At 38.8% G+C, this 14,811-nt stretch overlaps 1 protein-coding gene across 5 annotated transcripts; it reads left to right on the top strand.

Annotated features, from left to right (window-relative positions):
* The first annotated feature begins 71 nt into the window (after positions 1–71).
* LIG4 (DNA ligase 4) lies at positions 72–14,013 on the top strand. Of its 5 annotated transcripts, XM_082366222.1 has the most exons (5): positions 72–189; positions 347–601; positions 1,507–1,632; positions 1,817–4,823; positions 6,034–14,013. In XM_082366222.1, the coding sequence occupies exon 5, from the start codon at positions 6,065–6,067 to the stop codon at positions 8,798–8,800; it is 2,736 nt and encodes a 911-aa protein (XP_082222348.1). In that variant the 5' UTR covers positions 72–189; positions 347–601; positions 1,507–1,632; positions 1,817–4,823; positions 6,034–6,064; the 3' UTR covers positions 8,801–14,013. The 5 variants fall into 5 exon arrangements, with proteins under 5 accessions (XP_082222348.1, XP_082222346.1, XP_082222345.1 ...); XM_082366220.1 differs by having other exon boundaries at positions 347–1,632; positions 1,817–2,478; XM_082366219.1 differs by having other exon boundaries at positions 347–1,632.
* The last annotated feature ends 798 nt before the right edge of the window (positions 14,014–14,811 follow it).

Genomic DNA, 14,811 nt, shown 5'->3' with positions numbered 1-14,811 from the left:
CAGAGCCCGCGGCCGGAGGAGTTTCCCCACCCCCCGCGACGGCGGCCCGGACGGACAAGATACCGCGGGAACGGGCCGCCCGCACGCGCATGCTCGCGATGGGCCGGGTACCCAGCGGCGGCTTGACCCGCAGCCTCTCTTCTCTCCGATCACCGGGAGGCCTCTCGCCCCGCCTCCGAGGCCTCCGGGGTGAGAGCTCGGAGCCTGCCGGATCCGCCTGCAGGACGCATGTCTTCCCGAAGAAACGGTGTCTGCCCCAGTCGGTTGTTAGGGGTATAGGAGTGAGTTCTGGCACTTAAATCGCTTCCTTAACTTTGTTTCTCTTTTTGTCTTCTCCCAAACCCAGGCCGCTCCTACCTTTGTCAGAGTGGACCGTCACGGGCGGATGCATGTTTTATGAGGCCCGAAACTTGTGCCATTTAGACGGACCTTGTAAAGAAAAAGAATGGAACATTACCTTACTTTTGCAAATTTTACAGAAGCACAAGACCGTGAAAACATTGCTAGGGCCCCTCCCAAGGCCTTGGAAGTGACCATACAAATGGGCCCCTGAAGCTGGAGCGTCATTACCTTCACTGACAACCGCCTTGCGCACCAAATTGTACTCAATTGTTTGTTTATAGATGTCTGACCCCACCCCCGTCATTCCCTATTCTCTGTACCCTGTGTTATATATACAGAGGATATGTAACAGTGTTTTTTAAAGTTTGGAATCTGCTACCAAATTGAGAGGTTCAGGTCAGAGAGGCTCTTGATAATAATTTCTGTTATTATCAGGAATTGTTATCAGGTGGTGCATCATCTGATAAGCACCACCCACCATGGTAGACCGACCACTTACAAAAATAAGCTAATAATCAAAGCAACTCTAGACGATACTCAATGAAAAACTCTTGATTCTCTTTGAACCAAGCATCAGAAGGCTAAAATAACATGGTAACTTGGAGACGGGGATTTGAAACAACTTTGTCTGGTTGTCTGGAGTTTGTCTGGTTTCCTTGTTCCCCTCTTATATCACTAATACAAAGTGCAATCTCCGACATTATACAAGCTCAGTAGATGTTGAACAGGGTACAAAAATGTACACAAATGCCTTCGCAAAAGATGGGCACGTGGAGGGTCCTCTAACTTAACAGTATTGGGTGCTCCTCCAAAGTAAATTGATAATTAAGTTGACTAGTAGGTGGAAAAATTACCCACAAAACAGTACCATGTGACTTTATGACTCAAGTGATTTTAGAAAAGTAGATAACATAGCTGATGTGACATATAATTGTTGTTGAGCTAGAAGGAGCCTTAAGTCTAGCTTTACTACAAATTAGTACTGTGGATTAAATGTGTGTCAGTTTGTAAAAAGAGGCTTTTGTACATTAGACAACTCCTAAGGGAACTTAAAACTCCAAAATGTATTCTCAGAGCTTGTTGTAGCAAAATTTCACTTTCATATTAAAGCAATAATATTTTATGCTAAAATGAAGTAATTCTAAAAGTTGTTTCCTCCTACAGTTTATGAATAATTTCTCAATTCTCCATGGTGGAAGAGGACAAACCATAGCAAGATACTGGTAGAAAGCCACAGCTCCTGGAAAGACACACACAAGGATTCGGGTTGTTTTCATTTCTCAATCCTCTGTATGTAGCACAATTTACAATATCATAGTAGGTGCTCAGTAGAGATTTGTGGAACAGTTTTATTTTGAATCCTTGAATAGAAACTAGGAGTCCATTGTTGATTTCTGAGTATGCAACTGTTTGTATCTGTATTATGAATTATATATTATGTATTATTGTGAATTATGTATTATTTCTGTGTTAGGAGACAAGAGCTCACATCACAGTTGCACCATCATGAAAAACAAATAGGAAAGAACTGCCTTAGACAATTTTGCAAAAGCATATTTTTCCACCTAAATGAAACAGCAGACGATTTGGGAGGGAAGATGCCCTCTTCTCCCTGGGTGCTTTCACAACCGCGGAAATGAGTGATGGTACCACTCTTTACACATAGGGAGCAGAACTTTGACAGGCTGTCACTTGCTAAGAGTAGCCTAAGCAGAGAGGCTCAGGCTCAAAGTCCCAGTAAGGAGCCAGTGGACAAAATATTTGGGGGTCTCCCTCAGCGACGAAATCCACTCTCGTGGGCCAACCGTTTGCAAAGAGCACCTGCTGCTGAGGCCAAGGGGAGATGTGTTGGCAACCACCCTGTAACCCCGGTTCCCTCGGGGCCTCTGCAGCCCAGCAAGGTGGGCGGTCCTCCCAGTGCCTCCGGAAAGGTACCGCGCCTGCGCACATCATCTTCCTTACGTCACAGCCTCTGGGCCCGCAGGTGGCGACGGCGCTCGCGTACATCAGCCGCGTGAAGTCACGGCCGCTCCGTCCGCAGGAAGCGATTGCGCCTGCGCAGGGAGCAGCTGGCGGAACCGGCCTTCGGTGCTCCCGCTTCCGGTTTGGTGGCGGCGGCGGCAGCAGCGGCTTCAGGTCAGGTTGGCGGTTTGTGTGGCGGCCCGGGAGGGGCCTCGGATTCCACGGAGGATCCAGAAGTGGAGTCTGGGCAGGCGGAGGCTGGGCAGGTGTGGCCGAACAGGAGGGGGCCGTGTCGCGTCTTCTTAGTCCAGGAAATGCTACAGTCTTAAGAGTTCAGGTTTCTTCTTCGTCCTTCGGTTCATCCTCCTCGGGTCCCCGGGTGAGGGGCACCGACACCCTGGCGACCCGCCGCGTTAGAAGCCCGGTCTCCGGTTCGGGGCTCTTGCTCTGGACCGCACCCCCTGGGACGTGGGGCGAGGGGACTGTAGTGTCCCCCGCCTTTGACTCTCAGGAGTCGTGTTGGCTGCTTGAATGACCTGATTCCGGCGCCCGCCCCGCCAGCTGGGGACCCCTGGACTCAGAGGTAACGGTTTGCCCAGGGCCAGGGCTCCCCCGGCATCCGTTGATGAGGGTAGGGTGGACCGTCCAGTGATTTTGCAGGGAGGGAATACGCTTGTTTCTCTTCTTATACCTTGTCTTTCACTAACTTCTCGCCTCCCACAGCTTTCTGGCTTTTCCTCACCCCTAATTTCTTTCTGCTGAGGTTCTCCCAGAATATCACAAAGTGCTGTGGAAGGTGGGCTCCTGTCAACCCTTCTGTCTTGTCGAGGGTTGCACGAAGGAAACTTCACCTGTGCCATCCCTTTCTCTCCAGTAGAAGAGCGTTGAGTCATCTCCCATATTCACCGAATAAAACCTTGCTAGTGTGTCTTGTTGTATATAGGCAGCAGCTGAATGGATGAGTCATTATTGTACTAATTATTTGTATATATTCTCTTGAAAGCTTTGCTTATCCTTGTCAAAATGAATCGTCCCCCTCTCTTCTTATCCGCTTAGTATTTTGTAATATTCATGTGTTGAGTGTCCTTTGGGTCAACAAGCATTATAGTACTAAAATCGATCAGGGGCTTATTAAATGCCAGGTACTGTGTTAAGCATCTTATGTGAATTCTCAGGCATCATCCTAATTTCTACATAGTTATCAACCCCACTTAACACTTAAGGAAACTGAAACTTAGAGAAATTAAATAGTTGCCCCATATCACACAGCTATGGAGTGTTAGACTCCACATTTAAACTCAGATTTATTGGACTCCAGAGCCTGAGCCCTAACCACAAACTTCTTTGTATTGCTTTTTCACAATTCAAAAACATCAGCTAAAATCCCCAGAATCCAGAAAATAAAATTAAAAGAGTATTTAAAAAGCAGTGGAAATCCTAATATTCGACTTTTTTGTACAATTTTAATATGTAAAAATATTTGAAGTCTATTCATTTTGTACTAATTTTGGAATCCTTGTTATCTATGTAGCAGTTTTACGATGCATATATATTTACATCATTATGTGGATTTCAACATTAGTATAAAGTAATTTGAGTCTTTGCCTGAGACTTGTTCAGGGAAACTTTGACTCTGAGACTGTAATAGAATCTACAGATAAATCAGAAACTCTATACCAATCTTGAACATTCAAAGAAGTACTTCTTAACATACTTCGTTTGGTATATATTATATATGAATTGTAAACAGGGCATTATATACTGTAATGCGCTGGGTTGAGGGAGCATGTTTTGAGAGATGAGACAGTGAACAGACCTAACCAGGTGGGGCAGTCAGTTATTCAAATGAGACACAGCAAGGGGAAGCAGTTCCTGTATTCAGAGATAAAAGACCCAGGATTGTGGTCTCTCCTGGGTTTATCTCAGCCTAATGGACTCCGTAGAATTTGGATTTCCTCTGTCAGGAATTAGACTGAGAAGTGAGGGGTTTTTTTCCCCATAGGCCCCCAAATGGATTTTGTTAACCTTCCCCAGAGCAGTCATAGCTGCTGGGTGTTTTTAACCAAACTACCCCACCACTTGTGTGTGTGTGTGTGTGAGAGATCAGCTCCTGGCCTTCCCTAGTGTGCTTTTCCAGGAACTCAACTGTAGGTTTCAGTAATTCATTCAATAAACCAATCTACTATGTGCCAGGAGCTAGTGGCACAGATTACAACATGATTTCTAACCTCCAGAGACTGACAGTTTAGTAAACGTGGTATTGTAGTTAACCATGTGATTTCTCCTGCTAGGTAGTGTAGCCTCGTGCTAATAATACTGTGTGATTCTCTTTTGTTTGCTGGGGCCGGGAGTTTCATGGACTCTGCGCCACAAGAGACCTCCCCACTCCCTGGAAGCTGCTCTGACTCCCTGCCCTCTGGGCTACATGGGGATATGCCAGGAGTTATCTGGAAACCACAAGCTAAAACATGGCTTAAATTCCTAGAGTGCACATTTTACTTGAATCTTTTTTTGGAAAAGTTAGTATATTTTAGTGTTACAGAGTTTAAACCATATTCTGATATCTTATAGATTCCAATAGAATTTGCATGATTATTTAAAACTTCAAAGAAATTTTATGCTTGTGGTGACCACCTTAGCAAATATTCTAGACCCTAGTCCAGGGTCTAGGGTCTAGAATGAGGCCCCTGTTATTTCCTCTCTGACTTTTAGGAGATATTTCAGTGAAAAGCTCTGTCTCATGACATTTTACTTTTGCTATATTTTTGTTAAAGCACTTAGCATTTTATAGTTGTTCCCATTACATCTCTTTTTCATTGCAAGATGTACTCCTAAGGCAGAAACATACTGTATTTGCCCATAGCACAATGCGTGGCCCATATATAGTCAGCAAGTGGTTTGGGGATTACTGGCATGGGATTATCAGCCAGAAAAGTGCACTAATGAATTTAAATTTATAAAACTGTAAGTAACTATGATAATAGAGTTAAGAGATAGGTAAAGTGAGAATTTCATGGGGAGGATATTTTGATTTGGGTTTTGAATGCTAGAGTGATTTGTCATAGCAGTGAAGAAGTGACAGTAAACATAGTCATAGGCTTTGTCTGGAAGAAGAGGGTACTTATTTGGGGGAAAGGACCCTATCTATGTAGAAGTTCAGTTCAGCCGAATTTCAATTCAGTGAGCTAGCGATTTGTTAAAAACATGATTTTAGGAAGTTTTTTTTTTTTACATATAATGGATAAACAACAAGGTCCTACTGTATAGCACAGGGAACTATATTCAATATCCTGTGATAAACCATAATGGGAAAGAATATAAAAAAGAATATACATATGTATAACTGAATCACTTTGCAGCAGAAATTAACACAATATTGTAAATCAACTATACTTTAATAAAAAATAAAACAATAAAATGGGAAAAATTGTTTGTAAATTAAAAAAAAAAAGTTTGTTTCTGGTGCTGTGTGGTGGTGGTCTGAAAGAAAAAGAGGAGAAATATAAGAAAAGACCGCAGGAGCCCAGAAGTGAAATGGGTTTGAAACAAAATAGTTGATTATCATTCAATGTAGAGGTTGAAAAGAGACATCATTTGTAACATTGGTCTGTTTTCATTTAACAAACATTATTAAACATTTGTTATGAACCGGGCACTTTCTGTAAGGTCTTTACATTAAAATTTAGTTGAATTTTATCTTTTACAGTTATTCTCTTTTTGCTTTATCAGATAAACCACCCGAAGAGTCACCATCTCTTCCATGGCTGCCTCACAAACTTCACAGACTGTTGCATCTCACGTTCCTTTTGCAGATTTATGTTCAACTTTAGAACGAATACAGAAAAGTAAAGGACGTGCAGAAAAAATCAGACACTTCAAAGAATTTTTAGATTCTTGGAGAAACTTTCATGATGCCCTTCATAAGAACCAAAAAGATGTCACAGATTCTTTTTATCCAGCCATGAGACTTATTCTTCCTCAGCTGGAAAGAGAGAGAATGGCCTATGGCATCAAAGAAACTATGCTTGCTAAGCTTTATATTGAATTGCTTAACTTACCTCGAGAAGGAAAAGATGCCCTCAAACTTCTAAACTACAGAACACCTACCGGAACTCGTGGAGATGCTGGAGACTTTGCGATGATTGCGTACTTTGTGTTGAAACCCAGATGTTTACAGAAGGGAAGTTTAACCATACAGCAGGTAAATGACATTTTAGACTCCATTGCCAACAATAATGCTGCCCAAAGGAAGGACCTAGTAAAGAAGAGTGTTCTTCAGCTTATAACTCAGAGTTCAGCACTTGAACAAAAGTGGCTGATACGGATGATTGTAAAGGACTTGAAGCTTGGTTTTAGTCAGCAAACTGTATTTTCTGTTTTTCATAATGATGCTGCTGAGTTGCATAATGTCACCACAGATCTGGAAAAGGTCTGTAGGCAACTGCATGATCCTTCAGTTGGGCTCAGTGACATTTCTATCACTTTATTCTCTGCCTTTAAACCCATGCTGGCCACTATAGCAGATATCGAGCGAATTGAGAAGGACATGAAACACCAGAGTTTCTACATCGAAACCAAGCTAGACGGTGAGCGTATGCAAATGCACAAGGATGGGGACGTGTATCGGTACTTCTCCCGCAATGGATATAACTATGAGGATCAGTTTGGTTCTTCCCCACAGGAAGGTTCCCTTACACCGTTCATCCATAATACATTCAAAACAGATGTTCAAAACTGCATCCTCGATGGTGAGATGATGGCCTACAACCCTAATACACAAACTTTTATGCAAAAGGGGAATAAGTTTGATATTAAAAGAATGGTAGAAGATTCTGATCTGCAAACTTGTTACTGTGTTTTTGATGTATTGATGGTTAATGATAAAAAGCTAGGGCAGGAGACACTGAGAAAGAGGTATGAAATTCTTAATAGTGTTTTTACACCAATACCAGGTAGAATAGAAATAGTGCAAAAAACACAAGCTCATACTAAGAAAGAAGTAATTGATGCTTTGAATGAAGCAATAGATAAAAGAGAAGAGGGGATCATGATAAAACATCCTCTGTCCATTTACAAGCCAGATAAAAGAGGTGAAGGATGGTTAAAAATTAAACCAGAGTATGTAAATGGGCTGATGGATGAACTGGACATCTTAATTGTGGGGGGCTACTGGGGGAAAGGTTCCCGGGGTGGAATGATGTCTCATTTTTTGTGTGCGGTGTCAGAGAAACCCCCTTCTGGTGAAAAACCATCAGTGTTTCATACTCTCTGTCGTGTTGGCTCAGGTTACACCATGAAAGAACTGTATGACCTGGGTTTGAAGTTGGCCAAACACTGGAAGCCTTTTCATAGGAAAGCTCCACCAAGTTGCATTTTATGTGGAACAGAGAAGCCAGAGGTCTACATCGAACCTTGGAATTCGGTCATTGTTCAGGTTAAGGCCACAGAGATCGTCCCCAGTGATATGTATAAAACTGGCTGCACGTTGCGTTTTCCACGAATTGAGAAGATAAGAGAAGACAAAGAATGGCATGAATGTACATCTCTGGAGGACTTAGAACAACTTCGAGGGAAAGCCTCTGGAAAGCTTGCGTCTAAACACCTTTATGTGGGTGATGATGATGAACCACAAGAAAAAAAGCGGAAAGCTGCCCCAAAGATGAAGAAAGTTATTGGAATTATTGAGCACCTAAAAGCACCCAACCTTTCTAACGTAAACAAAGTTTCTAATATATTTGAAGATGTGGAGTTTTGTGTCATGAGTGGAACAAACAGCCATCCAAAGCCTGATCTGGAGAACAGAATCGCAGAATTTGGTGGTTACATAGTCCAAAATCCAGGCCCAGACACATACTGTGTGATTGCAGGGTCTGAGAACATTCGAGTGAAAAACATCATCTCTTCTGATAAACACGATGTTGTCAAGCCGGAGTGGCTGTTAGAGTGTTTAGAGACCAAAAGCTGTGTGCCGTGGCAGCCTCGCTTCATGATCCACATGTGCCCATCAACAAAACAGCACTTTGCCCGGGAATACGACTGCTACGGGGATAGTTACTTTGTCGATACAGATTTGAACCAACTGAAGGAAGTGTTCTCGGGAATTAAAAATGCTGGTGAACAGACTCCTAGGGAAGTGGGCCCTGTGATTGCCGATTTGGAACACCGGTATTCCTGGGACAACACTCCTCTTAGCATGTTTCGACACCACACCGTTTATTTGGACTTGTATACTGTTATTAATGACTTAAATACTAAATTCGAGGGGGCAAGATTAGCTATCACAGCCCTGGAGCTTCAATTTCATGGAGCAAAAGTAGTTTCCTGCTTAGCTGAGGGAGTGTCTCATGTCATCATTGGGGAGGATCAGAGTCGGGTTGCAGACTTTAAAGCTTTTCGAAGAACTCTTAAGAGAAAGTTTAAAATCCTACAAGAACGTTGGGTAACTGAATCAATAGACAAGAGTGAACTACAGGAGGAAAATCAATATTTGGTTTGAAGCTAGCTTTCCTAGTGAGGGAAGCCTCTGATCTGGCTGACGCATTAAACTACATTTTATTTTAATCTCTTAAAATCTATGCTTAAGCAGTATTATTAGATATAGAAACACAGTAATCATAACTTTTGATATAGAAAAGACACCCAATGGCCCAATGTCAAGAAAAAATTTTTTAACAGTGTAGTATTTGATTATTTTTATAACCAAGATGAAATAAAATGTTTAACGTTACAGCCTCCTTATAGAAATCTAGAATTTTGACTCAGATATTAATAAAATAGATTTAGAAGCTTTTAGAGTCATTAAAAACAGTGACCTAAAGAGGATTTTCTGAAGTCAAATAAAAATTTTAATAGTAGTTTTTGTCTAATAAAAGCATTGCAAGAAAAAAATCAGAATTGTTACAATTGGACTTGTAAATATATGTCTTTTTAAGTTGAAGGCTAAAATTCCTCTTTTAAATGAGAACAAATTTATTTTTTAAGGTTAAGTCAAGCTCATGAATACATACCTTGTTAATGATGTCATTAGCTAAATCAGGGGAAGTTGAATGAGATTTAACAGTCTAAAAACTTAAAGTTAGATCAGTTTGATTTTTAAAATCTCTTGCAATTTTAAAAGTACTTGGCCCGCACTTAATGTTTTTTCTAAAATAGAGCATGTTTTAAAGAAAATACTTTTATGTGAATTTGTACTTCAGTATAAATAGTATTCACAAAGAGTGATTTTCTTTAGTATAACCCATTGAATGTGTCAGAATGGCATGTGTGTTATAGCTTTCTTTACAGAGAAGTACATTGCTTTGACTTTTTAAAGTGACTTATTTACCCTTAGGTTATGTAAAGTTTGTATAGTATGTGTAAGTATTTATATATATATTATGTCTGGATTTATGTACCAACTATATAAATACCAAAATATACCAAATTTTGGAATGCAGCCTGTACATTTTGAAAAATATGTTTTTATGACATCAATTAAATACTTGGAATTTGGTACCTGAGAAACTGTGTGTAGATTATTTGTAAGTAGTTAAAAATTTTATCGAACCCATGGAACAAATGTATGTTATTTTGTTATATTTCTTAATTTAAATAAAATATTTAATGTGCTATTAAAATAATTTCTTATCTTTATTTTCAAACAATTCATAATAGTTATTTCAGTCAAATAGACATTACGGTATTAATATAATTTTTGACTGATTCAAGTCAGTTCCTATTTCAGGTCCTTTGAATTTCATATTACTGATTGAGCTTCATTAAAATTTTTAAACTTGTATATTTTTATATAATGTCTATTGAGAAAAATTACAAAATACAAGTATGTGTAGTGAGAAGAAAAGTACATAATTTTACCACCAAAGATAATAACATCTATTTTAGGTTACTGATGGTAAGGAAAGCACAAAATGCATATTTACAGTGTAACAAATAAGTATAAAATAAGCTATAATGCTTTCTATGAGTAGCTTTTCTCACCTAATAAATTGTGAGAATATTTACAGGTCACTAAACTATATCTACATCATTTTTAATTGCCACACAATATTCCATTGACTGGTTTGTAATGTATCCAACTGGCCCTTATTGCCTGGCTTTTAGTGTATGTCACTAAGTCACCTTCACTTCTTTACTGAGCTTTGTAATCAATTGTTTACATTTGTAGAAATGGAATTGCTGATTCATAGTTACGTATTTTCCAGTGACTTGAGACACATTGCAAAATTCTGGCAAGAATGCCTTTCTGGATTTTCTTGGAGAGTTCAGTTTCTTAGTACTAGACCTGTTCTCTCTCCTTTCAATCCACAGGTGTTCTCATCCTGCCCCGTGGCTTTAAATATGCTAATAACACCCACTTTTTTTAGCCCTGATTTCTTTGCTTAACTCTAGTTCACATATCTCACCGTTTACATAACATCTCCACATGAAGTCGCATGGGCCTCTCAAACATAATGTGTCCAACCATAACTTATTTTTTTAATCATAGAAAAAAATTTAAATGCAACCAGGAGGATAGCATAATGAACCTGCATGCACATCGCCCATTCTCAACAATTATCAATGATCAATCTTTTTGTCATATTTATAGACCTCTGAATTATTTTGAAGTCATCTTAGATCACATGATTTCATCTAAAGATATTTTATAGTAGAATTCCTGACTTCTCAAACAAACATCTTTTTTTTTTAATTTTTATTTTCTATTGGAGTACTGTGGGTTAACAATGTTGTGTTAGTTTCAGGTGTACAGCAAAGTGATTCAGTTAAACATATGCATGTATCTATTCTTTTTCAAATTCTTTTCCCATTTAGGAAAATGTGTCTGAGTTTCCTCTTGCATAAAATAGGGTAATAGTGGTAACTGGTTTATCCAGTGATTGTAAGGACCCTGTGTGTGTGTGTGCGCACACACACGTGTGCATACGTATTATGACTATGTTTAGAACACTATCTTATCAGTTATTATTTTTGTCCATAATGTGAGAAGGAAAAATAATAGGTGCAGAGGTTCTGTGATACATGGTAATAATAGAATGTGAATTGGAGAAAAGAACTGTGTTTGTAAGGGAAAACCCTGTAATGGGCATTACCAAACTTTTCTGGCCCTTTCTCCTACGAAGTGGTTCACAGCTGGGGAAGATTTTTGCCCTTCTGGGGTTTGGTAACATCTGGAGACTTTTTGATTGTCAAGACGGGGGGGTGAGGTGTGACTGGCATCTAGTGGGCAGAGGCCAAGTATGCCGTTAAATATCCTACTGCGAACAGAAAAGCTCCCCACAAGTAACAATCCAGACCAAAATGTCAATAATGGTGAGGTGGACAAAGATTCACCTGAAATGTAACAAAAGAAGACCTTATATTACTTATGAGTAACTCCAAAAGACCGTGCATAATCACAGCTTTATTGCGAGCCAGTTTTTCATTAATAAAACGAAAGCTAATCCCCGCTTCTTCCTTTAAAAGGGTTAGTAAGTGGGTTAATTAGTGTTTGCAAAGTCCTTTGAAGATGTAAAATCGTATGTAAATGCTACGTATTATTAATTACCATTCTGGAAGACCGTGCTGTGCTCCTCCTTGTTCATGACCACAGCCAAGCCTCAAAGGCCTAAGAGGCACTGCGTGATTTTTGATAAGCTGGAACGTTTATACTGAGAAAGATGGGCATCAGGACCTAAGCCAGTTTTCAATGGCTGGGATATGACTGTGTATAACTTGGCTCATTAAGACTAAGAAAACTATAGGTTTTGCTTTGGGATATGTCTGCTAAACAGGAGTCAGTTTCTTCCAATTTCACAGCACTGTATGTGGGGGGGGGGGGGGGCGGGGAGTAGCAAGAATCCATAATACAATTTTAATTATTATAAAGAAACAATTTATAGAAAAATTCTACTATTTATATTTATAAACTGGTTTTCTCTGGCCTGGGAGTCACTGTAATTCAGACTGGGTCTGATAAAATGAAGACAATAAAATGAACTGCAAAAATCTAAAGAAACCAAGAAACTGAGTATAATACAGTATGGTTTTTTCTCTAGGTATGAAGTGTAAATCATGTCCCATAAATATAATTTTATCCTTTGACAGTATAAATGTCTTTAAATTTCAATATGGCTCTTGATTTTACCTAGTGTGACCATTTTCCTTTTCGGAGGTAGAATCTAACCTCTAGATTTAAATAACAATGTTATCTTTAACTCAGCTTCAATCTGGATAAAGTATCTGTAGTGACATACTGGGGTAAATAATTCTGAGCTGTGAGATTTGGCTTTGCCAAATTCTGATGGACGCATATGTGAACTTCAGTGTTTAATAAAGGTGACGTTTCATGTCAATGAGGGAAAACATGGATTATTTAATAAATAGTTTGGAGGCAACTGTGTAATCATCTAGAAAACAAACCTTCTCTTATTGCTTAAATAGATCTCAGATAAAGCAGATATTTAAAGTAAGAAAACAAAGCCACACAAATAATACAAATTTAGGAGAAGGGTATTTTAAGTATTGAAAACAAAAATGAAAATAGAAGCCAGAGAAGAAAAGATTGCTAAATTTAATTTATATGATTGATAAAAATACTCTACAGTGAATGCCATAAGTCAAAGGAGGTGACACAGGAAAAATATTTGTACCAAAATAGCAGGAAAATGACTTTTTTCTCTATTATATGAAGAGCTCCCATAAGAAAGGCTATCAACTATTTAATAAAAAAAAAATACAACTACATGTAAAACTGTTCAAAAATATAAAAAGATACAAAGATATGTCAAAGAAAACACTTGGCTATTAAACTTATAAAAAGATATCCTCCTCATCCATAACAAAGACAAACTAAAGTTGTATTTTTCTTTTTGCTATCAAATTTATAAACCAAAACTTTGATAATAATTTGTGTTGATAAGAATGTGAGAAAAAAAAGATATCCTCATGCTTTTTTGATGCAAATATTTACATCATGTATATACTGATTATTTGTAGGGGGAAATGGCAACATCTATCAAAATTTTAAATGTATTTATACTCTAGCCAACTTAATGAATTTTCAGTGATTTATCTTTCAGAAGTTGTTACACACATACAAAAACATACATTTACAAGCATAGCATAGTTACAGCAAAATTACACTCTAATGAAGGAGAGGAATTAAATTAAATGTAACAGACGTTTGGTTAAATAAATGATGGTATATCAGCCCATGATAACATAAAACTATTTTTAAAAAAACAAAGATACTTCCCTACTGTATTTACCAGTAGGGAAGTATCTTTGAGATATATTAAGCAGAGTAAAAAAAGAAATCTGCAGGACACAGTGGAGATTCTTTTACCATTCTTTTTTTTTTTTAACATCTTTCTTGGAGTATAATTGCTTTACAATGGTGTGTTAGTTTCTGCTTCATAACAAAGTGAATCAGCTATACATATACATATATCCCCATACCTCCTCCCTCTTGTGTCTCCCTCCCACCCTCCCTATCCCACCCCTCTAGGTGGTCACAAAGCACTGAGCTGATCTCCTGTGCTATGTGGCTGCTTCCCACTAGCTATCTATTTTACATTTGGGAGTGTATATATGTCCATACCACTCTCTCACTTAGTCCCAGTTTACCCTTCCCCCTCCCCCATGTCCTCAAGTCCATTCTCTATGTCTGCATCTTTATTCCTGTCCTGCCCTTACGTTCTTCAGAACCATTTATTTATTTATTTATTTTTAGATTCCATATATATGTGTTAGATACAATATTTGTTTTTTCTCTTTCTGACTTCCTTCACTCTGTATGACAGACTCTAGGTCCATCCACCTCACTAGATATAACTCAATTTCATTTCTTTTTATGGCTGAGCAATATTCCATTGTATATATGTGCCACATCTTCTTTATCCATTCATCTGTCAATGGACACTTAGGTTGCTTCCATGTCCTGGCTATTGTACATAGTGCTGCAATGAACATTGTGGTACATGACTCTTTTTGAATTATGGTTTTCTCAGGGTATGTGCCCAGTAGTGGGATTGCTGGGTCATATGGTAGTTCTATTTTTAGTTTTTTAAGGAACCTCCATACTGTTCTCCATAGTGGCTGTATCAATTTACATTCCCACCAACACTGCAAGAGGGTTCCCTTTTCTCCACACCCTCTCCAGCATTTGTTGTTTGTAGATTTTCTGATGATGCCCATTCTAACTGGTGTGAGGTGATACCTCGTTGTAGTTTTGATTTGCATTTCTCTAATGATTAGTGATGTTGAGCATCCTTTCATGTGTTTGTTGGCAATCTATATATCTTCTTTGGAGAAATGTCTGTTTAGGTCTTCTGCCCATTTTTGGATTAGGTATTTTGTTTTTTCATATTGAGCTGCATGAGCTGCTTGTAAATTTTGGAGATTAATCCTTTGTCAGTTGCCTCATTTGCAAGTATTTTCTCCCATTCTGAGGGTTGTCTTTTCGTCTTGTTTATGGTTTCCTTTGCTGTGCAAAAGCTTTGAAGTTTCATTAGGTCCCATTTGTTTATT

The sequence above is a fragment of the Balaenoptera borealis genome, assembly GCF_965194805.1.
Source record: "Balaenoptera borealis genome assembly, chromosome: 18".
NCBI lineage: Eukaryota > Metazoa > Chordata > Mammalia > Artiodactyla > Balaenopteridae > Balaenoptera > Balaenoptera borealis.
The sequence above is the reverse complement of the archived record's forward strand: the minus strand, read 5'-3'. Positions and strand labels throughout refer to the sequence as shown.

What these genes read in the sequence shown, in the direction of transcription:
- LIG4 (XM_082366222.1), top strand. Translation starts at nt 6,065, where the DNA reads ATGGCTGCCTCACAAACTTCACAGACTGTTGCATCTCACGTTCCTTTT.